This window comes from Taudactylus pleione, unplaced genomic scaffold, assembly GCF_031769625.1.
Source record: "Taudactylus pleione unplaced genomic scaffold, aTauple2 ptg000205l, whole genome shotgun sequence".
Lineage (NCBI taxonomy): Eukaryota > Metazoa > Chordata > Amphibia > Anura > Myobatrachidae > Taudactylus > Taudactylus pleione.
The window spans coordinates 493,618-520,282 of NW_028284607.1; the positions used below are offsets into that span (position 1 = coordinate 493,618).

General features: G+C 43.1%; 1 protein-coding gene across 1 annotated transcript in view; it reads right to left on the reverse strand.

Annotated features, from left to right (window-relative positions):
- Positions 1-14,702: 14,702 nt before the first annotated feature.
- Positions 14,703-26,665, reverse strand: part of TOP3B (DNA topoisomerase III beta) — a 64,506-nt gene continuing 52,543 nt past the window's right edge. The window contains exon 18 of the mRNA XM_088477829.1: positions 14,703-18,188. Coding sequence (XP_088333955.1) covers positions 17,719-18,188 — 470 coding nt within the window. The 3' untranslated portion in view covers positions 14,703-17,718. The remainder of the gene's footprint in view (positions 18,189-26,665) is intronic.

Here is a 26,665-nt window from a genome sequence, read left to right on the forward strand (position 1 = left end):
CATACAGGTCCCATCTGGTCACTTCCAAACATAGATACAGTGTTCCCAGTGGCAGAATTACTGGCTACATTGGCACAAGACAATTCATTATGAACAGTAACATAGTTATCCCCACCTGGTGTATCCTCCCGGATAACAGTAACATAGTTATCCCCACCTGGTGTATCCTCCCTGCAAACCAACATGAGCAATCTCAACAATCCATGGGATCACTTCCTTGTCCTTACACAGACACCTGCATTTTATCTGTATCACACGGTCCCTGGGGAGGAATGGGGTTAGCAGGAGAAGCTGGCACCATTGCATGATTAATTACATCAGGTTCTATTACATACATGGCCCGCATGCGGCACAAGTCAGTACCAAGTAACACATTGGTGGGCAAATGGGGCAACACACCCACCTCCCAGAAACCTCAGCCAAACCCCAGTCCAGGTATATCCGGGCATTGGCTACTTCAGAGTGGGTCCCCCCAACACCGCGTATGGCAATTGTCTTTCCGGGAATCAAGTTGTATGGGCCCACTAACGTGGGATGAGCTAAAGTCAAATCCGCCCCAGAATCAAGTAGCCCCACTGTTAACTGCTCTCCTACGACCACAGCTTGCAGATTTTCTCAGGCACCCTCCTGGGACCTTAATGCATACAAAACTGCGGGCACGGGTTTTGCTGGTGGGGCCCCTGCAAGAAGAGTGCCATCTTCTTCTTCACCGGGCAAGTAGCACTGAGGTGCCCGGGGTCATTAAACACAAAACACTGGTGGCCCGTGGCCCAAACCGGTTTTTCCCCCACCCTCCCGACTTGTGCTGAAACAGGGGTTGTAGCTGCAGGGGGGGGGGGGGGGAATTGTGATGGGACAACTCCTCCAAGCCGCTTCTCTCTCCAAGCTGGATTCCCCGGTGGTAGCCAACATTTCTTCATCGTGGGTGATTTGAGGTCAACAGTCTGAGTGTTTCATGAATGAGGATAATTGATAATATAATTGGTCTAAATAATTCCCTTTGTGACCCTAGGATAGAAAAAATATTATATTTTCGTCATACTCACAATTGTTCTTTTACCAGTGATATGATAAATCAGCAATTTGAGGACAGACACATTTTTTGGGAGAAAGCGCTGTGATTCACCATTGTCTTACACTAATTAAATATGCAATGTAATGTTAATTGCTGCATATTGTGAATATATTAATTAGTGAGATATGTTTTACTTACACTAATTATTTCTTAATTTTCGCCTTTTTAAGTAGAGATGAGCGGTTTGGATTCGGAGGAATCCGAACCACTCCGAACAGGTGGAATCCGAGTACACCAGAGTTCAAGCTCGGGTGTTCCCGTCTGACTCGAATTCCACCTCAAGGCTGAACGTCACCCAGCCGCCGTCGGATTCTCGCGAGACTTGGGTGATGTTCGGCCTCGATAAAAGGCTTGGCGCTCGGCGCCATTTCAAGCTTCACGCTGCGCAGAGCTGAGCTCTGCATGTTACTTAGTTAGGACTTCGGAGGGAGGGAGTTGGGACTGGCGGGGGCTGATCGGAGGCACACACAGCATGCTGATGTATGCTGCACTTACTCTGCTGTATTAGCCTGGCCCTGTACTGTCCAGAGGACTCAGTGGACATTTTTTTTTCGTGCTCTACTTTAATGTGCTTACAAGCACAGTGACTTCTTTGGTATAAGCACTGTGTTTATAGAAGCACCGTAACTAACTGGGCCTTAGCCCACTGTATACAAGCACTGTGACTTCTTGGGCAAAAGCCCTCTGTGTATACAAGCTCCGTGACTGCTTGGGCATTAGCAGATGTATGCAAATCAGCACTGACTTCTTGGGCATAAGCCCTCTGTGTATAAATTTAAAATAAAGTAAAAGCACTGTGACTTCTTGGGCAAAAACCCTCTGTGTATAATAGCACTGTGACTAATTGGGCCTTAGCCCACTGTATACAAGAATTGTGACTTCTTGGGCATAAGCCCTCTGTGTATATGTCAGACTAGTATTTGTTTGTGAACCCAGTGTGTGATATTCGTCTGTGTTGGTATCTGGAGGCGTGTACAGAAAGCTGGCAGGCCTAAGGAGACCTCCTGGCATGTAGTGAAGAACACTTCCCTGTCCGGGAATCTAACCCGGGTCTCGGCGGAGAGATGCCGGATAGTTCCCACTAGACCACCAGGGACGTCGGTGTTGAAGACAAGTTGTTATGTGCAATCAGAGGAGAGTGTGGCAGTAGATTGACCAGGCTGACACTGGATTAATACTGTACATATATAATAAAACACTCTTCTTACTGTAACTGGAATGCTGGAGTGGTAGATCTTGGCAACGTATTCACCAGGCTGAAACTGGGTTGTCGCTGTAGTCCAGGATCCAGGAGCACTCAGATGGTAGCAGGATCGGATGCAGACAAAACACCGGAATGGGTAGTAGGTGATGATACCAGGAACGGCATCAAATAGAGCAGGAACCAGGAACACTCACCATGTAGTGAGAATGGTATACACAGGCAAGTTGTAGGTTCGGATAACTAGAACAGGTAGGTATTCTCTGTGCAACTAGTGGAATAGCTGCTGCAGGCTTAGACAGAACCGGATGTTGACCGGACACCGGAAAGGATAGTGGATGCTGATACCAGGAGCGGCATCAATGGTGCAGGAACAGGAACACTCACCATGCAATGAGAATGGTATACAAAGGTGAGTTGCAGATTTGGAAACACTGAAGCCTGTGCATCTGGGATGTGATAAGAGGACGCTGGCAGAATCGGTAAGTGACCCGGCGACAGGGGAAACAGACCCGGGTTATGACAGTATAAAAGCACCGTGACTAATTGGGCCTTAGTCCACTGTATACAAGCACTGTGACTTCTTGGGCATAAACCCTTTGTGTATAAAAGCACCATGATTAATTGGGCCTTAGCCCACTGTATACAAGCACCGTGACTTCTTGGGCATAAGCCCTCTGTATATAAAAGCACCATGACTAATTGGGCCTTAGCCCACTGTATACAAGCACCGTTGACATCTTGGGCATAAGCCCTCTGTGTATAAAAGCACTGTGACTAATTGGGCCTTAGCCCACTGTATACAAGCACTGTGACTTTTTGGGCATAAGCCCTCTGTGTATACAAGCTCTGCGACTGCCTGGGCCTTAGCCCTCTGTATAGAAGCACCGTGACTTCTTTGGCATAAGCCCTCTGTGTATAAAAGCACCGTAACTAATTGGGCCTTATCCCACTGTATACAAGCACGGTGACTTCTTGGGCATAAGCCCTCTGTGTATAAAAGCACTGTGACTAATTGGGCCTTATCCCACTGTATACAAGCATTGTGACTTTTTGGGCATAAGCCGTATACAAGCTCGGCGACTGCTTGGGCCTTAGCCCTCTGTTTACAAGGTCCATGACTGCTTGGGCCTTAGCCCTCTGTATATAAGCTCCATGACTTCTTCGGCATAAGCCCTCTGTGTATAAAAACACTGTGACTAATTGGGCCTTAGCCCACTGAATTCAAGCACAGTGACTTCTTGGGCATAAGCCCTCTGTGTATACAAGCTCCGTGACTCCTTGTGCTTTAGCCCTCTGTATACAAGCACTGTGACTTCTTGGGCATAAGCCCTCTGTGTATACAAGCTCCGTGGCTGCTTGGGCCTTAGCCCTCTGTATACAAGCACTGTGACTTCTTGGGCATAAGCCCTCTGTGTATAAAAGCACCATGACTAATTGGGCCTTAGAGCACTGTGTACAAGCACTGTGACTTATTGGGCATAAACCCTCTGTGTATAAAAGCACCGTGGCTAATTGGGCAGTAGCCCTCTGTGTGTTTTCATCAATGTGGATCATGACAACCAACCGAGTGTAGGGCAGAAGCAGCAAAGAAAGTGCTAGCAGTGCAGCTTCTGGAACCAGTCACGATGACGATACTAGTCATTCACTATCATCTAAAGCTGATGCTCAAGGGCGTAGAGGCTTTAAAAAATTACAGTATTCGAAATCCAAATATTGAGATTCACACGGGTAAACACAAAAAAACCTCTAAAGGTTGCAGAAAAACAAAAGATTGCCAACAAACTGTTCACCACACGTAGTGGCAAGGAAAGGCTCAGGCCTTAGCCTTTATTTCTTAGTGGTGGTTCTGCACCTGTCAGTGAGGCTCTTCTGTCTCTCATGACAATGAAAGACCTTTTCACAGAAGTGTAAAAAAACTGAAAACCACTAAGGCAGTAGATCAAACTGTGCGTTCAGAGACACAAATGTCAGAAATCCCAGAGGAGAGTCTAAGTGTGTGCATGAGTGCTATGTATAAGCCTGACCTTTCAGAGGAGCCGCCTTCCACAGTTTCTGCTCCCTCTGTATTTGTGGGGATGAGCAGCATAAGTATTGCTGATGACATAGAAATTGAGGATGCAAATGTGGAATTGCAAGAGGATGAGGGGGATATTTCTGTAGCTGACGCTAGCACTAATGAGGATATTGATGAGGATGTTGTTTGTGTAAGTCAGGCACCGGTGGAAGCACCTCTTAGCCATGATAAGAAGGCCATTGTCATGCCTGGGCATAGAACCAACAAATCCACCTCTTATGTCTGGTATTATATTTACCCAAATCCTGACAACACTTGTCAAGCCATTTATAGCCATTGTGGAACCATAGTAAGTAGAGGTAGGAACGTTAAGCATCTAGGAACCTCCACACTATTACGTCATCTGCAGTAAGCTCATCCTGACAAGTATTTTATAACATCAGAATCAGAAACTGGTTCTAAAAATATAACAAGCAGTCCAGCATCAATTAGCTCACTTCTCTCTACTAGATCCAAGCATCTGCAATCTCCACCGCCAACACACTCATCCACAATATCCTCAGTAATGATCAGAGGTAGTCCAGCATCCAATTTGCTAAGCGACTCATCCCCTTTCCAGGACTCCTCAGAAGAATCCTTAAGTGCTAGGCCTGCTGTTGCTGCTGGATCTTCATCCCAGAAGTGGACCAAGAAGACTACTAGTAGTAGCTTAACAAAACAATTGACTGTTAAAGAATCTCTTGCAAGGGGAAGCAAGTATGACAGCTCTCACCAAGTCGCACAGCAGATCACTGACGCCATGACAGCTATGCTGGTATTAGATCTGCATCTAATATTCGCAAGAAATGCAGTTGGTTTTACAAAGTTAATTGAGGTCCTGTGTCCCCGGTACCAAATTCCATCTCGGTTTCATTTTACACGAAAAAACATTCCTCGGCTGTACCAGGACGTTAAAAAGAACCTAATTATTGCCCTACAAAATGCCATTGTAACAACTGTTCACTTAACCACAGAGATGTGGACAAGTGGTAGTGGGCAAACTAAAGATTACATGACTGTGATAGCCTACTGGGTGGGTGAATTGCCTTCAGCAGCAGAAGCAGTATCTAACAAACAACACCAGCTCATTCTGAGGCAGGCTACTCTGTTTATCACAGGATTCATTAAAAGGCATACCACTGACAACCTCTTAGCAAAACTAAGAGATGTAATAGATACATGGCTTACCCCACTTGGACTCTCCTCAGGATGTGTGATTTCTGATAACTCCTCAAATATTGTGAAAGCATTACAGCTGGGTGAATTTCAACACATCCCGTTTTGCTCACAAAATCAACTTAGTGGTGCAGTTTTTTTTTTTTAAAATGACAGGGACGTGCAGGAGATGCTGTCTGTGGCCCTAAAAATTTCGGGACATTTTCGGCATTCAGCAACAGCATGCAGGAGATTGCAGCACCTGCAAGAACAGTTTAATTTGCCCTGCCATCAACTGATGCAAGAGGTGGTAACAAGGTGGAACTCCACCCTTTATATGCTTCAGCGGATGGAGGAACAGCAAAAAGCAATCCATAGCTATACAACAAGCTATGATATTGGGAGAGGAGGGGGAATGTACCTTAGCCCAACACAGTGGAGAGTACTTTCTGTCTTCTGCAAGGTGCTCAAACCATTTGAAGTAGCCACATGTGAAGGGAGTGCTGACACTGCTAGCTTGAGTAAGGTGATTCCCCTAATTAGGCTTTGGAAAATCAGCTGGAGAAATTGAAGGAGATTAAACAAAACGAATCCGCAAAGTTTGCCGGACTTGTATATCAATTCCTTTATTCGCTTCGCCAGGATCCACGGATGGCCATGATCTTGAAATCTGATCACTACATTTTAGCAACCATGCTTGATCCTAGGTTTAAGTTGTATGCTGTGTCTTTCTTTGCAACTGACCCAGATCTTAAAAGATGAAAAGAGCTACTGGTAAGCAAGTTGGCAAGTGTCACAAACACTACGACATCTCCTCCTTCAATTTCTTCAGCAGCAGCCAGAAAAAAAATCGGCTTTCCCAAAAGACCCAGTGGTGATGCAGATAAGTCAACCCAACATTTTAACATCTGGTCGGGTCTAAAAGAATTGCCCAACATTAGTGACACCTCTACCGTAACTCCATCTGATACGATCACCTTCCAAAGAATGGTGGAGGATTATTTTCATGACACCATAAAAATAGACATGTCACAGAGTCCCTTCGAGTACCGGAAGGAAAGAAAAAAAAAAAGCAATTTGGAGGCCCTCGTATGAACTTGCTTTGCATTACTTAAGCTGCCCACCCTCCAGTGTGTACTCAGAAAGAGTTTTCAGCACAGCTGGGAACCTTGTGAGTGAACGGCGTAGGAGGCTACTTCCTCAAAATATTGAAAAGATGATGTTCATCTAAATGAACTGGAAATTCCCACAGGAAGACCTTTCCCAGCAATTACGTCACAGTGAATTAATATTGTGTGAGGATGGCAACGACAATGACATCCTGCCACTGTAGAGCTGTTGCCATAAGCCCAGTGGGCAGTGGGGCGTCTTTATTCCCTACCTCACACACATACACTGATTTTTTTTAGTCAGAATCCAATTAACCTACCAGTATGGTTTTGCATTGTGGGAGGAAACCGGAGTACCCAGGAGAAACCCACACAAAAATGGTGAGAAGATACAAACTCCAAAAATAAAGGCTTTGTGAGAATCAAACCCACTTCCTGAGTGCTGTGAGGCAGTATTGCTAACCATTACACCAACAATGATTCCCAATCAAGTTTCAACATTTCTAATGTAGTTTAGAAGATGAAAGCAAATCTATTTACTATGAGTTAGGGATGGCCATCGACCACCGATTGTTATTGGTCAATGATGGATGGTTCCTCAACAATGGGAGAGATCCTATGCTGCACATCGGCGGCTTAGGTCAAGTGGCAGAGGTGCTCGCATTTGCGGCTCAGGTGTTTGCACCTGTGAGCGCCTACCTTCAACGGTTCAGCCATCGATTACTTTCTGCCAAGGGTAAAACACCATCAGCTATTGATAGCGTGTGCCTAGATGGACAACCCTACTATGGGCTACTGTACACCACCTAGCACCTTTTCATTACAATTTTCTTTACAATGGTTCTCATAAATGTCTCCAAAAGGTTGTATTGTGATGCTTTCCTTCATTTTACATAACTTTCAGCTTTCCCGCTTTATTCTGATGAACAGTATAATCTTGCTGAACAGTCATTCATTTGCTCCAGAAAGCTTCATCTGCCCACTACATAATCACACTTTGGTGTAGATTTATTGAGTTGTGGGTTATCAAAGGAGCCAACAATTGGCGGCTATAAGTTAGTTTTAAAATGGCAATTTAAATAATTGCTAAACCACACTTGTTCAACATTTATTTCCATTGCTGTTTTAAAACTATTAACTAAATGGTTTTGATAACCCACTTATTTATAAAGCTACCCCTTATTGATTAGTCTGGCTATAGAGGGAAGAAAACATCCAGTCTTCAAATGGTTAAAAGAAAGTAAAAAAAATAAAATAAATTTTTTTAAGATTATGTTATTAAAAACTGGAGAATGTTAATATAATCAGAATAATTACTGAGCTTACTATCACTTTATTTAGTTTACACTTATGGGCTTTTCTGTACACACATTCTTTTTTTCCTGCAAGGAATGAATATTTAAGATTTTACTTCCCATAGGAAGGCACTGTATACATGTGATTGTGTGCTATTGTGGTTTTTACTGTTTCCAATGCCACATTAGAGCATGGAATATTATGGCTGCATCAGTTTCCCAGCTCCAACACTGACTTGAAAAAAAACTCTCACATACATGTGGTACCACATTTCGCTTGCATTTTCAAATGAGGCATGGTCTGTGAGATGCCAGGGCTTGGTATTTTCAAAGCACAAACAAAGCAACATCTATCTGTGCATAGTCTAAGGATTTAATAAACACAAGCGTAAGGTATCCGGCCAGAATGTTGATAACACAATGGCAGCAGGTTCTGAATGTGACATGGACTAAAGTTTGTCAAGAAAAATGTCAGCATGGTTAAAATGCCAACATGTTCATAATATTGACATAAGTCGACACCATAATCTCAACAGTACATTTTGTGTGTTATTTTTAGGGTTAGAGTTTGAACAAAATATTAAAAAAATAAACCCCCTGTACATATTGCTTGTCGTCCTAATGTCCATGACGACATCTCTGGTGATGATATTCTAAATGTCAAATTTCATACCTCACCTGCATAGAAAAACAAGGTCTGTTAAAAGCAAGATTTTTTTTCCTGTTTCTTACAGAGCATTTGATGTGTGTTCGCAAAGCCTCCCTGTAGCATCATGTACAGTGCACTTACCAAGTGCTCCAGTAGAACGCCATCATATTATACCACATTATCGTTTTTGTGAAAGCAAACCAAAGAAGAACACTTAACAGATAGTCCATTCAATTATAATGTTGACCACTACTCCCATCTCTGAATCAGACTCTCAGTCTCTTGCTCTGTCATGCTTAAATCTCCATGCTTCATAAAGGATCGTTTCTTTGATGTGTTTGGTTACAGCTTTAGGAGGTAGAATTATGCATCAAGGTATTTCAAGATTGATGTGTTTAGGATTATTCATTTTGAAGATTGATAACTGTACTGAAATGGCCTCCTTTTCTTCGTGGAAATGTTTAAAAAAAATTAAGGAACAGATATTTTCGCTCTGCATTGGGAACATATAAATTAGCTGGAGTAATAGGAGATGATCCCCATACACACGTGAGTATATCAATAATGGCAAAGGTTTAGACCAGTGATTCCCAAACTCGGTCCTCAAGGCACACTACCAGTCCTGGTTTTAGTGATATCCATGCTTAAGCACAGATGGTTAAATCAAAATAACTGAGGTACTAATTAAGTCACCTGTGCTGAACTATGGCTATCCTTAAAACTTGGACTGTTAGTGTGCCTTGGGGACCGTGGTTGGGAACCCCTGGTTTAGACTGTGCAGAAATTGGCTCAGTAAGTTATTAATGTAGGTTGCTGCTGAAAAATGATGTGGGAAACTCTGCCCCCTCAAGATATATTGTACAAACTAGATTTTTTTGAGTGCATCCCTAACACATAATATACTGTATAATCCAGTGATTTTCAACCTTTTCATCACGAGACGCACTACACAAGATTTTAAAATTGCCAAGGCACTCAATCCGGCGATACAGCATGCGTGACCAATGAAAAAACATACATATTGGCTCCCACATAAAAATATACACACACATTGGCCTCCAGAGGACTAAATCACCCTACAGTACAAGTGCGCTGAGCTGACCGCCGCGGCACAGTGGTTGAAAAACGCTGGTATAATCTGTATTTAATTATGTATGTTACTATTCTACAAAATATTTTTTATATGCATCACATACATATATGAGTAATCTGTATTTAAATATGTATATTATCCCTTATATATATATAATCTGTATTTAAATATGTATGTTCTTACATATATGTGTATGTAAACATGTATGTTGTTACATATATATGTAATCTGTATTTAAATATGTATGCTCACTGAGGAAGCCTGCCTCCCACACAAAATATGTAGATTAAGGAGGAATTGATAGTCACGCCGATTGTAAGGCGCCATCACAGTCAGCGCTGGATGTCTACCCTACATTCTACAAACTATCAAGTAAGGAGATATGCACTATAGTACCAATACTCACCCATCCATACAACTCACAAAAGAAGCCACTATATAAGAGGGGGTCCCTATCAGAGGAGTAAGTTTCAGTGAGCGAGTAGAAAAGTGACAACTAGGTGAGTACATTGATCCCCTTTTTCATTAATACCTCTGAAAGCTACTTGGAAATATTCAGTTGTATGCAATTTGAAACAGAGCAAGTGGGATACCTGAAGTTTTGGAAATTCTTCTGTGACTATAGATAAGGGTAAGAGCCATATTGCGAACTACTCTTGCCATATATGTTATTTGTTATATTGTATACCGGCATTAGGAAACACTTCCATGTTTTAGTTATATTAGACATTTTAATATGCTACTAATCTTACTAATATTTCTTTTTGGATTTTTTATATAAATAAAAAGTGTTTTACATTTTATATTAAGCGGTGAGACCATGTTTTTATGAATAGTAACATACATTTTTAAATACAGATTAAATATGTAAGTATATCTGCCTTTATTATCCAGTTATATATAAGGGGATTTTTTGGTCAAGATTACCACTGCTGTCTTTTTGGGTGTTATAACAGTAGAGGGGTATGTTATATTATGTCGACAGTCATAACATTGACATGGTCATAATGTTGACATTCATCATGTAGACATTGATGAAGTGTCGACATATCCTCCCTGGTGGTTGAGCGGTCACTTACCTGCTCCCAATGACTTCAGCGTCATCTGCCGCGTCCAGTTATGTGAGTGACTATTGATGGAGTCATCTGATGGAGTGGCGTTCCAGTGCATATACCCGCCCTATCCTAAACCCATATCTCTAGTGCCTAATCATAACCCTCCTGTCCCACAGCCTAACCCTAATATTGATGTAATGTTTTAAATCACTGTTTTTTTGCTGGATATTTAGGTCTTTAACATTGAAAGCGGTATTACATACTGTCATTATGTTTGGAATCAGGGGGAATCTAAATGAGTTTTGCGACTTTTATTTTGATGGAGATGTCTGAAATCTGATTCTACCAGTATATTTGATGTACATCTGATACAGAGGTTTAAGTGTGTGTGGGGTACATTTACTAAAGTGAGAGTTTTTAGAAGTGGAGATGTTGCCCTTAGCAACCAATCAGATTCTAGCTTTTATCTTCTAGATGGTGCTAGTTAAATGTTAAGTAGAATCTGATTGGTTGCTATGGGCAACATCTCCACTTCTAAAAACTCTTCAGTAAATTTACCCGAGATCTCAGAAAAAGTGTTATTTTGTGGTAACATTTGGGAATGGCACAATTCAGAAATGAATTGCTAGGGTACAGAAGTTTTTAATGAGCTCTCTATAGAGTTTGGCCCAGTTATATAACAGGAGTCAACACCTGCCTTAAGAAAGACACACAGTTGATAAGAGGGTGCTCCTACTGCATATAGTTATCTTTTTAAATATGTAAATTGGCGTTAAATTCTTTAGGTTACCCTATTGCAGGGTTCTCAACTAGTTAAATCTGATTCAACAAAGTAGTCATTAAATGGAATAATACCATAACAATCATACAACCATAATTACCATAACCGCAGGCTTTTCATAGAGTACTATAAAATAGTGTCTGCTCAGATCAACTTAATGGTCTTTTACAAGTGCATGAAAGGGAGGGGTTTAATCTAGACAAGAAAAAAAGGAAAAATGTTCCCTCAGCACACTTCAAAAGACCAGCAATAAGATTTGAATACTACATGATAACAGAAATCCAGAGCTCTTCGGTGCTTATGTTTGCAAAAATATGTTTAAGCCTTCCTGGTCACGTAAATTAGCCTCTGTACCGGTGGTCCCTCACGCTATATGATTATAGCACCCACTTTGGGTCATATAACATACTGTTATGCCACATATCTTTTATTTTTTTCTGCCAAGGGCCATTTTGATATAGGTAACATTATTCACGGGCCTGGTGCAGACCACGCCTCCTCCATGTAACATCACATGGCGCAGGGCCACAATGCCAGTGATTACAGCAATGTCCGGAGCATCCTGAGGATGCTCCGGGGAGCTGTAAGGGCAGCCGTGTGACCGTCTGACGCGTCCTTAGGATGCTCCAGGCGGCACTGCTGCAGGGTGCTATTCTAGGCAGCCTGCTAGCCAGATGATGCTAGAAGAAGAAAAAAGCTCAGAAGGCCAAACCAAATTATTCCGCGGGCCATATATGGTCCCTTGGCCTGAGGTTCCCCATCCCTGCTTTACATGCACCTGTGAAAGACCATTAAGTTGATCTGGGCAGCCACCATTTTATATTACTGTTCTGAGAGGCATGGGGATTTGACCAGCATTTGGAGGGTGTGCAGGTACCTGTAGTACCATTTGGAGGATTTTGGGGTACCTCCAGGTGAGTTGGCTCTCAACTTAGATATATTAATGTGTATGTGCTATTATCATTTAGCCTAACAGTATGCACTTATATGACCCAAAGTGGGTGCTATTATCATGTAGCGTTAGGGACCACCGGTACAGAGACGCCTTGACGCAGCCCGGATGGCTTAATTATATCTTTGCAAATATATGCAACAAAGATCTATTATGTAGTATTCAAATCTTATTGCTGGTCTTTTGCAGTATGCTGGGGGAACATTTTTTTCCTTTTCCGTGAGGACTCCTGATAACTTTGGCTACTCTTATCAGGAAAGATAATTGATTATTTTATGTGAGAGATTTGAGGCAGATCAAGGGCCATAGGATCATGAATAAGGACTTTGGAGCAAAACTAGGATAATTGTGATGATTTCCTGTTTCAGGTGGATTAGACGACCAAGGATATACTCGAAATCAGTATCCTGTCCCTTTTCTTATTCTTGCCAATTCTCTTTCTAGTTCTAGTTGTCTTTCTTGAGATCTAGCATAATCATTCAATATTGTCTGTCTCCATGTCCTGTAAGTGTTTGGGTGATGAACTGGTGACTGGCTGACCCAATCTTTATGAATAAAGTAGTGTGTGACCTCTACTCTACAACTACCTCTGTGTATTAGGCTGGTGAGTAATGCTTAATGAGTTATAATTTCCAGGCATGGATGTTGTTTACAATGCATATTGTACTCCATTCAGGGCCAGTATTATTTCCAATGACAAATGTCGGCCTTCAATTAACCCACAGCAATCACTAATCTACTTCTACCATTAAATCCAAACTTCTACATAATTTCCGACGTTATATACTAATATTTGATCATAAATAATCTGCTTTAAAAAGGTATAGCAGATTGAAGACTTCCTTTCATGACGCCTCTGCCATGTTGCACTCCATGTGCAGGATTAGTTCCTTTCCATGCTCTCCTAAAACTTGTTTTATTTCAGACGTCACAATTACATTTTAAATACCAGATTTGCACATGCAGAAAGATGTGGTGGAAGACAATTATTGGAGGAAACAGGTGATAAACTGCAAACAGCTTTATATTGTACAGGGTGTTTCACTCACTATTGGCCCCAAAGTTTTTCTTATAACTTTTACAGTAGTTGACATAATTTAGTGAAATGTGACAGAGACATAGCAAGTGTTAAAAGTGTTCACCATTAGCATCCAGGTCAGCAGTTCACACATGTGCTAAGTGAAGGGCAGCTGTTCACCAGGGTCAGCTGCGCAGTCTAAATTCAAGCGGTATACAATCGGGAAACCGGCTGCCTTAATACCAACAGCCGGCTTTCCGACTGTCATATCCCGGCGAGGGTGAAATGCCGGGACAGATGTAGACGCCTGACATTTCCCGATCGAAGGGATGCCGCGCGCCGCGAGCGGACAGCCAGGGGGGGGTGTTTAGGGCACCCGGGGGGGGACTTAGGGTTAGGCATCCCCCCGGGAGGGTTAGGCTAGGGGGAGGGAGGGTTAGGCACCTCCGGGGGGGACTTAGGGTTAGGCACCGGGGAAGGGGGGGGTTAGGCACTTAGAGGGGGATTAGGGTTAGTCACATGTGGCCGGCGGTATTTCATTCCGATTCCGTTCAAGATGGCTTGCATACTAATGGCGAACACTTTAAACACTTTCTATGACTTCCTCATGTTTCTCATAGACCAAGGTATGTCTGTGTGGCATTTCACTAAATTACGTCAAATACTTTAAAAGTTTTAAGACAAGCTTTGGAGCCAATAGCGAGTTTAACACCCTGGGGCAGATGTATTACCGTTGAAGCGGCTTCAGCCCACGTCATGTGCAATGATACCGCTTCTCCCCCATGCATGATTGGGGGGCTGGGCGGTAAATGACAGGGGCGCTATGCTGTCTACAAGATCACAGCGCCGATGAGCAGGGCAATGTATGAATGGTCAGTTAGCTGGACTGTTCCGCAAGCTGCAGCCATCGATATCTACAGCTGCAGCTTGGCGATGCCCTATCCCCACAGCAGGGACAGCGCTTTCCCTGCTGCGGTGGCTGCACACGGGATCTTGCAATACTTGCGAGATCCCGTGCATGCTCAGCGGAGCCGCTGGGAGTGAGACACAGTGCATCAGTACTAGGCTGATGTGCTGTGGGCTCTAGCAGGAATCGCCGGAGGGGGGAGTTTTCACTCCCCCGCTCGGGCCGATAACATGTTCATACATCATTAGTGCTTCTTGCTTTGCTTCGGTAAAGAGGCGAAGCAGGAAGCGTTATAGCGGCACAATAAGTGCCGCTATAATACATCTACCCCCCTGAACCATAAAGCTTTCAGCCAGTAGTCAGGGATGGAGCTTCACATTGAACTATTTAGTGCCTATACTCCTGTGACGGCCCCTCTACCCCATTTTCAAGCAGGTGAGGACCCACAGTTGATAGGAGGTTGTGGTGAAACTAGTTAACTAGCTAAATAAATTAATTAGCTTTGCGCAGTACAAAACAACAGCAAGCAAAAAAGTTCAGATATTATATCTTTAAAGGCTGAAATGGCCTACTAAGAGTTTATGAATAAAAAGTGGAACAACAACAAAGAGAAAATTACCACATACAATAGTATAGGGATGTGGTCAAATTGGCAAGGAGGGAAAGATAGAACACAGAAACGTGATAGATTGATATAAGAGAATTGATATTTTCCATTACTAAATACCTCTATTAAATCAGTTACTTGCAGAAGTGATATTGGTATAATTTATTACAATGTATAGTCAAACCATTCCCTGTAAAGGATAAATCCACATTCTACAAAGTGGATTTAAACATTAATATTCTACCACTTAACTGAATGGTGGGGTATATTTCCCTGGAACCACATTTCTCTGTACCAGTTGTTCCCAGATTGTATCTGGCCTCCATAAAGCAGAAACTGGTTTGCAAAGATTGACATAGGAGAAATGTATGCCATTCCCCCATGTTATTCTACTGCTTCAGTCCACTGATGTAATTATCCAATCCTACACTCTGCTGTGTAATATGACTGGGTCCCTTGTGGAGGATCAATTTCATCAGTGATACCTTTGTGGTACAAGGGAATGAGGTACCAGCAGAGCAAATATTGGTGTAAAGGGAAGATTGACGTCTAAAACCACTTTTTAGAAAAGGAAATATCCTTTAAAGGGTAAATCCACTTGAATATATACGTTTGCCTGATTCAAACACTGGTCTACTATTTTTGTCTAACACAAGCCTTTATAAACTCAGACACAATGGGGGCCTCAATTTGCACAAATGCACCTAGATTTCAGTCCAGTCATGATTTTGCAAACAAAATGGCTACTTTGCTGAAGGAGCAGCAGCCTGCCATGGATTTGGAGAAGGGGCACACTTCCTGCTTTATTTTTTTATTTTAAACAGGGCATTGCACATTGGAACTGTTATAAGTGTATTATACTACTGCTGGGAGTGCTCCTGTGCTTGCCAGCCACAAGTAGTCTCATTATACCCACATGACGAGGCTGGACCTGTAATGTAGTAGCACATTTCTAAGTGCATTCTGAGCAATGTTTAAAAAAACACAATTACACACACAAAAATTGCATATAATATAAACAGTCCCGGCAATGCCTCCAACCTAAAAAATGTATTGAAGTCATAAATAAAGCTAAACTGATAAGTATGCAAGGAGAAAACTCAAAGGGGTATATTTACTAAAGTGCGGGTTTTCAAAAATGGAGATGTTGCCCATACCAACCAATCATATTATAGCTATTAGAAGGTACTAGATAAATTTTAAGTAGAATCTGATTGGTTGCTATGGGCAACATCTCCATTTCTAAAAACCCGCACTTTAGTAAATATACCCCAAAATGTTTATTTCATTTAAGGTTGTGTTTTTGCCTGGTTGTACAACTTTTCTCAATGTATCCCCAAAAGACTGTCTTTGGAGAGGTGTGCATCTTGATGTACACTGGTTGGGCATACAATGGGACAAAGCCAAACTGTTTTGTAGTGTGCATTGGAGACACAAATTAATTCTGATGTTGCTGTCATCCGACAGGCAAACTGTGAAAAATATGACTTTTTTTTTACCAAACTAAATGTTAGTCTCATACAATAATACAAAATTAATTTTAAAGGTCTCCATGTGGAAGAATAACTATTTAATTCTATATTGTTCACAGAAGTACCAAGCACAATGAGTGGGTGCCTCGATTATCTCTGAAATAATGATCTATGAGACCAGCATACATGAATAATAACAGTATGTACCTTAAATAACTATGATGTGTTCACTCAAGGAAGGCACAAATTATAATTATTACAGTTATTATTAAACTGTAGATAAGTCAGAATTCTAAGGGCTCAATCCTATTAGGTGCGAATGGCGAGATGTGAGTGGCTATTTTCACTTCAAATTCATTTTGCAATCCAATTAGCAACTCGCACTGAATCAGTCAGACTGAATTCACATCTTTCCAGTCGCACCTCCCCGAGGGTGAGAGATGGAAAGGAAAATCATTATTTTAAGGTTAAAATGTGGGGACATCATGCTGAACCCCTTGGACACCCCCATAATGACTAATTAGGCACTTGGAAGTTTCCAATTAGCTTAATTAGTCCAATAATTACATGTCATTTCTTGGGGTAAAAAAAAAAAATTTCCTCAAATTACTCCAATATCAACTTTTTTGTTAGTTTAGGCACCACAAAGTTAATTACAATAATTTTTTAGTTGAAACATAATTGTTTTTATCATTTTTAAAAAAATGTTTTCAAGGTGCCCTGAAAGTACCCCAATATCACCCTTTTTCCTACTTTATTCTGCACTTTTCTTTTAATTCGCTTGAGATTAAATTAAAAAAGTTAGTTTTTTTTTTAATCATTTTCTTGCATTTAAAAAACCACAGAAATCAGCCATTTGACACCATTTAAAAACCTACAGTACCTTCCTAATGCCCACAAACAGCCTTCTATATGGTCCTGCTAACAAAATTATCCATTTTGGGGGGCCCAGGATGGTCTCCCCATGTTTTCATACATTTCTCGCAAATCTCATTTGGCAGTCAATTTCCACCCCGCCGCTGCGAGTAGTGCGAATAGGCATTTTTAATTGGATTGGAGAATTCTCAGGAGCGCGCTTCGCTGCGAAGTGTGTGAGTTTCAAGAAAAAAACTTGCTACTCGCAATTCGCACCTAATTGAATTGACCACTAAGAGTAGTTTACAATCGTGATATAATGAGCCACTAGCAGCAGACGGTAGAGTATTACCTAATGTTGCAGAGGCCCTTCCACACAGCTGTCAGGAAAGCTGTATTGCAGCATTTGCTGTTTTATTGAACGTACTAAAGATCATGTTACACAAAGTATGCTGCCAGAGCAGCCATTTTGTCCTTTGGCTTTTTAAGGTTACCTCGTCGACCTCTACCTCTCCCTCTTCCCTGTTTTCTTCCTTGTCCACCCCTGTGCATAGGGTGTCTCATAGTGGCATGTTTGAGCTCTACTAGGTCCTGGAAGATATTGTCGCAAAACACACAACCAGTGTGCTGTGTCTGATCTGCAGGCAGGGGACTCTTGGCCTTGTTAAAGTCTACATGCACAAGGGCGGCATCACACACCTCACAGGTATCTGCAGACACTCGCACCCTGTGAGCATTCTCAAAGAAGTGTACAATGACATTACACTTGTTACAGGACATCTTCCATTTAGGGCCAGAGGTTGAGTCCAGGACCATCACCCCATTCTCACATTCCACACACTGGGCAATCCCAAGCATACTCAGTGAATGTTGGCAGGTTGGGTGAGTGCACTCATTGCACCCCATCCCTGAAAAAAAGAGAGAGAGAAAAGACAGAACATTACTGGCTATAAAGGACAGGTCCGTCACACACATTAAAATATATTTATCACAGTACGGAAAAGTGAAATAAGAGGCCAATCATAAAATAGGAAGCGTGTCACCTCCAGAACCAAGTTAAGGGGTCCAAAATTCAGTAAACAATCTGGTTGCTCTTCATATGTCTAATGGACACCACAAGTCTTGAACAATCCCCTAGAGTCTGGTAGATCTGTTTACAACATAAGACATTTTAAGTTTTTTTTCCTCCTATTATAAGCAAGTGTTTAATTGTAATGCCTAATTACCTCTTGTCTAATCACTGAAAAACAAAACTGTATATATTAGGTGTCCAGGACATACTTGAATGTAAGAAATAACGCCCAATGTATTGCTACCTGGCAAAACCTTTTATTAAAAAGGGACAGACATATGATACAGTGTCAATGTTCCATGGTGAAAACAAAACAGAAGATGAAAGTAAATGAATAAGATGGCAGAAGAGATTGTAGCAAGCAAATGAATCATTCAACTGTAGCCATTACCTGCTTACAGTGAAAGTAGCCATTTTTGGTGGCTGAAGCAATATTCAGTGGTCACTGGGTTTTATTACAAAATGCTTCATGCCTTAATGATGCGACTAGTTACTAGCAAATTGATAGGCTGGATCTCATGAACATCGGCTTAGCTCACAGAATGACTGCACCCACTGTGTGTTGGTGATTGGTACACTTGGAAATCAAGAACAAGAAAAAAATACAACTGCACCCAAACCAGGGGTTCCCAAACACGGTCCTCAAGGCACACTAACAGTCCAGGTTTTAAGGATAGCCATGCTTGAGCACAGGTGACTTAATTAGTACTTCAGTTATTTTGATTTAACCACCTGTGCTCAAGCATGGATATCACTAAAATTAGGACTGTTAGTGTGCCTTGAGGACCAAGGTTGGGAATCACTGACCCAAAGGAAAAGCAATCAAGAAAAATAAGTTGCATATCATTAACCCTCGAAATAACAAAAAGAGTACCGGAAAATAAACTTACTTAAAGCTAGTGTCAGTAAACGGCACGTAGTAGGAACAGAGCGCATTTGATATAACATTGGAATCAGTTTGAGCTCAAATGGTGATCTTACCATTAGGAATGTAAAAGATTGTAGATTTTTATATCAGTATAGATGGGAAAAGCAGCTAAAAGCGGTATCCAATTAGCCCCTAACATTGTTCGGGCACTAATTGATCCCCGCGATCGCCGAAAAACGTGGATTTTTCGCTGATTTGACAATGTTTTTTTCACCCTATCCTATTCGAAATAATAGGATAGTTCTCCCGAAAACACATAGGTGCCACGATAAGCTCGCAGATCTGTGTTTTCGTCTTTTTTCAGGTGAAAAAACTGCAATTATCGTGCATTCTTTCTCAGGACACATCAAGTCCCGAAAAAAAACCCCTGATAAGTGCCGGCGTAAGGCCGACTTCGGGGCTAATTGGATAGCCCCAGACTAGGTAATTAGCAGCAGTAATTTAGCGCAGCTAATTGAATACCCCCTTAAGTAGCAAAACAGCAACTTCAATGTTTTTATAGAGCTTCTTCTTCAAAGTAAACCTGAGGGAAGCGCACATCAAGTCTATAAGTATACTATGTTGCAGGGAGGTATGGGCGAGCATGCTTTGAACAGTGGTGCACTCAAGTGCCAAAACCCAACATTTTTTTTCTAGCTGAAGACAGTTCGGTCTACATCTTTACCGGCCGTGGGCCATTTTAGCTGCTGCATCTGAATGGCAGCTCTTCAGACACACAAAGTAGGGTGTGACTGTATCACAATCATGGTTATAGCCTGCCCAGGAATTGTCCAGAGATGCTACCCGAATTGGCTGCGACATACTGTCAGCTTAAAGGGGGCTGTGCCAACACTGCAGAGCACCAACGTAGTGAGTGAGAGAGTAGCAAAGGTGTCAGGAGGACACAGCTGAGCCGATTGCTGCTTGTTACAAAGGTGTGGAGGTCTCAGGGCATGTAGGCAGGCGCGCACGGAGGGGGGTTTCTGAGTATAGTGCGGACCACAGTGAGTGCACTACACACTAACAAACACACCACTGCCAGCACCAGGTAGTACGCTCGTCCTACCCGGCGGCTGTGTATTTATTTAAGCGGCCAATGAGTAAGACAGACTCTCATTGGCTGCTGCGTCCACGGAGGGAGCCGGCTGGAGCTCACTCATGAGCTCCGCCTTCCGGCTCCCGCCACAGCGGGTGATTGGGCCGGGAGGAGCGGACAGCGGCAGTTGCAGCTGGAGCAGGGATTCAGGTAGGTTGTGTATTTTTTTTTTGTGTGTGTACATGTAAGGGGCACGGACACGGACATTGCAAAGGGGGGGCGCTACTGGAAACATTGTATAGAGGGGGGTGGCTGCTACTGGGAACACTGTATAAGGGGGTAGCCCGTTCTGTGGGCACTGAACAGGAGGACTACTACTTGGGACACTATATAATGGGCACTGCATAGCAGGGACTACTACTGGGGGAACTATATAAGGGGCACTACTGGGGGTTCTGCATAGGAGGGACTACTACTGGGGGCACTGCAAAGGGGGGGATACTACTACTGGGGGCACTACATAAGGGGTACTACTGGGAGTACTGCATAGGGAGACTACTACTGGGGGCACTATATAAGGCGTACTACTGGGGCCACTGCATAAGGGGAACTACTACTGGGGAACTGCAAAGGGGGGACCACTACTGGGGGAGGGGGGTCTTTAATAATTCATGCTGGCTGTATTTATTTGCCTGCTGCATTCATGTTTTTTAGTGATAGAGGTGTGTCTGTGTCAGTCAGTCAGTGTGTGTGTGTACCCCATCATAGGCTGAGTGAAATATTTTATTGTAGTGGTCCTATATCCTTTGGAAGTTGTTTCTGTCTGCCTGTCTATTTATTTGTGGCTAGATGTTTTTTCATTGGTTCGGTAACCAAGGATCTGGAACCCCCCCTTTCAAAATCCTGCGTTTGCCACTGTGTAGGGGAGTTTAATGATGGTCATATGAATGACAAGTTGGGAGGTTTGAAAACACGTGGGGATCAGTAGGGCATTAATAAGGACAAGCTAGAAGGTCTGAGGGCATGTGTAGGTCAGATGGGCATACCAATGGTATTTTGGGAAGTCTGAGGGCATGGGGTGGGGGCATTATAAGGGGCATGCAATGAGGTCTGAGGGCCTGTGTATGGTCTGATGGGTTTTAAAAATGGAATGTGGCTTATGGCAGATCTGATATATATATATTAGGGGTGTGCACCGGCCACTTTTCGTGTTTTGTGTTTTGGTTTTGGATCTGGATCTTTCTTCGTGTTTTGGATCTGGATTGGTTTTGCCAAAACCACCCTTCCGTGTTTTGGGTTCTGGGTTTTGTGTTTTGGATCTGTATTTTTTTGAAAAAAAGCATAAAAACAGCTAAAATCACAGAATTTGTAGGTTTTTCTGCTCCTATGCTATTATTAACCTCAATAACCTTAATTTCCACTCATTTCCAGTCTATTCTGAATACCTCACACCTCACAATAGTGTTTTTATGTCCAAAAGGTTGCACCGAGGTAGCTGGATGACTATGCTAAGCGACACGAGTGGGCGGCACAAACACGTGACCCATCTAGGCGTGAAACTGCAGTGGCAGACAGGATGGCATTGAAAAACTAGGCCCCAAACTGTACATAATGCAAAGAAAAAAAAGAGGTGCAAGATGGAATTGTCCTTGGGCCCTCCCACCCACCCTTATGTTGTATAAACAGGACATGCACACTTTAACAAACCAATCATTTCAGCGCCAGGGTCTGCCACACAACTGTGGCTGAAATGATTGGTTCGTTTGGGCCCCCACAAAACAAGCTGGCAATTAATCTGTCCCTGCACAAACTGGCTCTACGGAGGCAAGAAGTCGTCCTCATCCTCCTCATCCACAGATTCCTCACCCTCTTCAGTGTTATGTACATCCTCATCCTCACAGAGTATTAATTCGTCCCTGCTGGAACCACAGGTCCCTCTGTACGTTCTGGAGGCTGGTCTCCCTGGAAGAGTTGATCATTCATTTTATGAACATCATCTTCTCCACATTTTGTGGAAGCAACCTCCTACGCCTTTCGCTAACAAGGTTCCCGGCTGCACTAAACACTCTTTCGGAGTACACACTGGAGGGGGGGCAACTCAGGTAAAATAGAGCCAGTTTGTACAGGGACCTCCAAATTGCTTCTTTTTCCTGCCAGTACAGGTACGGACTGTCTGACATGCCTACTTGGATGCTGTCACCGATGTAATCCTTTAACAGACAGACGCACGCTTGTCGCTGCTGCTTTGAGGATTCAAGTGCGGCTACAGCCCACACAATTCACAAAGACAGAAAAAAAAAAAGAATATTTTTATTGTTTGTGGAGCACACTTTGAGGGTTACACCACCCTCTAACAGACAGACGCACGCTTGTCGCTGCTGCTTTGAGGATGCAAGTGCGGCTACAGCCCACACAATTCACAAAGACAGAAAAAAGAAGAAGAATATTTTTATTCTTTGTGTAGCACACTTTGAGGGTGTCACCACCCTTTAACAGACAGACGCACGCTTGTCGCTGCTGCTTTAAGGATGCAGGTGCGGCTACAGCCCACACATTTCACAAAGACCGAAAAAAAAAGAACAATATTTTAATTGTTTGTGTAGCACACTTTGAGGGTGTCACCACCCTTTAACAGACAGACGCACGCTTGTCGCTGCTGCTTTAAGGATGCAGGTGCGGCTACAGCCCACACAATTCACAAAGACAGAAAAAAGAAGAATATTTTTATTGTTTGTGTAGCACACTTTGAGGGTGTCACCACCCTTTAACAGACAGACGCACCCTTGTCGCTGCTGCTTTGAGGATGCAAGTGCGGCTACATCGCACACAAGTCACAAACACATAAAAAAAATATTTTTTTATTTTTTGGAGCACTTTGAGAGTTACACCACCCTTTAACAGACAGACGCACGCTTGTCGCTGCTGCTTTAAGGATGCAGGTGCGGCTACAGCCCACACATTTCACAAAGACCGAAAAAAAAAGAACAATATTTTAATTGTTTGTGTAGCACACTTTGAGGGTGTCACCACCCTTTAACAGACAGACGCACGCTTGTCGCAGCTGCTTTAAGGATGCAGGTGCGGCTACAGCCCACACAATTCACAAAGACAGAAAAAAGAACAATATTTTAATTGTTTGTGTAGCACACTTTGAGGGTGTCACCACCCTTTAACAGACAGACGCACGCTTGTTGCTGCTGCTTTAAGGATGCAGGTGCGGCTACAGCCCACACAATTCACAAAGACAGAAAAAAGAAGAATATTTTTATTGTTTGTGTAGCACACTTTGAGGGTGTCACCACCCTTTAACAGACAGACGCACGCTTGTCGCTGCTGCTTTGAGGATGCAAGTGCGGCTACATCGCACACAAGTCACAAACACATTAAAAAAATAGTTTTTTATTTTTTGGAGCACTTCGTGAGTTACACCACCCTTTAACAGACAGACGCACGCTTGTCGCTGCTGCTTTAAGGATGCAGGTGCGGCTACAGCCCACACAATTCACAAAGACAGAAAAAAGAAGAATATTTTTATTGTTTGTGTAGCACACTTTGAGGGTGTCACCACCCTTTAACAGACAGACGCACGCTTGTCGCTGCTGCTTTGAGGATGCAAGTGTGGCTACATCGCACACAAGTCACAAACACATTAAAAAAAATGTTTTGATTTTTTGGAGCACTTTGAGAGTTACAACACCCTTTAACAGACAGACGCACGCTTGTCGCTGCTGCTTTGAGGATGCAAGTGCGGCTACAGCCCACACAATTCACAAAGGCAGAAAAAAAAAGAACAATATTTTAATTGTTTGTGTAGCACACTTTGAGGGTGTCACCACCCTTTAACAGACAGACGCACGCTTGTCGCTGCTGCTTTAAGGATGCAGGTGCGGCTACAGCCCACACATTTCACAAAGACAGAAAAAAAAAGAACAATATTTTAATTGTTTGTGTAGCACACTTTGAGGGTGTCACCACCCTTTAACAGACAGACGCACGCTTGTCGCTGCTGCTTTGAGGATGCAGGTGGAATCTAGACGGGATTTGGAACCGAGGACACACTACCTCCATCAATTGTCTAAATCCCACTGCACTAATGTCGGATACCGGACGCACGTCTAACACCAACATAGCAGTCAAGGCCTCAGTTATACGTTTTGCTTCAGGATGACTGCTGTCGTACTTCATCCTCATCGCTAGGGACTGTTGGAGGGTCAATTGTTTAGTAAAAGTAGTGATGTTCCTACTTCCTCTCTGGGATGATGAACAACTCCCAGCAGCAGCAACAGCACTAGTAGGAAGTGGTTCTTGATCTTTCCCTATTTTATTTTTATCAGAGAAAGTTTGGTCCTCCATTTATGTTATATTGATATATATACGTGCGGCTAAAGCGCACACAAACACAGAAAATATATATTTTTTTGGTTTGGAGTGTACTTTGGGGGTTACAGAACCCTTTAACGGTCAAGCCAGCCGGCCCTTTACTTATGACACAGGCGCACACTTGGCACTACTTTGTTGATGCACGTGCGGCTACTGCGCACACAATTCACAAACACAGAAAATAATTTTTTTTCGGTTTGGACTGGAGTGTACTTTGGGGGTTACAGCACCCTTTAACGGTCAAGCCAGCCGGCCCTTTACTTATGACACAGGCGCACGCTTGGCACTACTTTGTTGATGCACGTGCGGCTACTGCGCACACAATTCACAAACACAGAAAATAATTTTTTTTTTGGTTTGGACTGGAGTGTACTTTCGGGGGTTACAGCACCCTTTAACGGTCAAGCCAGCCGGCCCTTTACTTATGACACAGGCGCACGCTTGGCACTACTTTGTTGATGCACGTGCGGCTACTGCGCACACAATTCACAAACACAGAAAATAAATTTTTTTTTGGTTTGGACTGGAGTGTACTTTCGGGGGTTACAGCACCCTTAACGGTCAAGCCAGCCGGCCCTTTACTTATGACACAGGCGCACGCTTGGCACTACTTTGTTGATGCACGTGCGGCTACTGCGCACACAATTCACAAACACAGAAAATAATTTTTTTTTTGGTTTGGACTGGAGTGTACTTTCGGGGGTTACAGCACCCTTAACGGTCAAGCCAGCCGGCCCTTTACTTATGACACAGGCGCACGCTTGGCACTACTTTGTTGATGCACGTGCGGCTACTGCGCACACAATTCACAAACACAGAAAATAATTTTTTTTTTGGTTTGGACTGGAGTGTACTTTCGGGGGTTACAGCACCCTTAACGGTCAAGCCAGCCGGCCCTTTACTTATGACACAGGCGCACGCTTGGCACTACTTTGTTGATGCACGTGCGGCTACTGCGCACACAATTCACAAACACAGAAAATATTTTTTTTTGGTTTGGACTGGAGTGTACTTTCGGGGGTTACAGCACCCTTTAACGGTCAAGCCAGCCGGCCCTTTACTTATGACACAGGCGCACGCTTGGCACTACTTTGTTGATGCACGTGCGGCTACTGCGCACACAATTCACAAACACAGAAAATATATTATATTTTTAGCACTTGGGGGGAGCACCCCTGATGGACAGAGCACCCCCTGGACAACACTACAGCACCTCTTTAGGACTGGGACACTGCACAGGACTTTGGAGTGGACACAGCCCCTATGGAGAACTGACTGCACAACACAGTCCAGCCAGCCCCTATGGACTTTGAAGTAGTGGACACAGCCCCTATTAACAACAGCAGCACAGCACAACACAGCCAGCCCCTATGGACTTTGAAGTAGTGGACAACAGCAGCACTACACTACACTACACTACACAGCCCTAACTCCCACCCTCCCTCTTCACTGTCCACAGCCGAGTGAGAAAATGGCGCCGACGTGGGTACCTTATATAGGATCCAAAACCCGCGAGACTCGGAAGGCGGGAAGATGACGTTTTGCCTCGATTTCAGAATCCGAGTCAGGCGGGAAAAGTCGAGCCTGACTCGGATCGGACTCGGATCGGGGGGGCTCGGATTTCAGAAATCCGAACCCGCTCACCCCTAATATATATATATATATATATTTATTTTTTTTTTTTCTCTTTCTGAAAATGAACCATTTGGAAACATCCATTTAAAAAATTTGAGTTTCCCTCTGTTTAATGCTCTGTTATAAGAAATGACAAACACAGTTATTTGTTTATGCTTTTAGCAGGTATTGGTTTTCAAAGCCTGTACTTTTCTCTCTAATGGTGCGTACACACTGGGCGATTAAAGTGGACGGCTGAACGATAACGATATCGTTATCGTTAAGTCGTCCACTTTATCGTCCATTTTTAACACAAAAACGATGAACGATAACGACGACGCGCGTTCCCACGTCAGGTTGCTGCATGTTGGGGAAT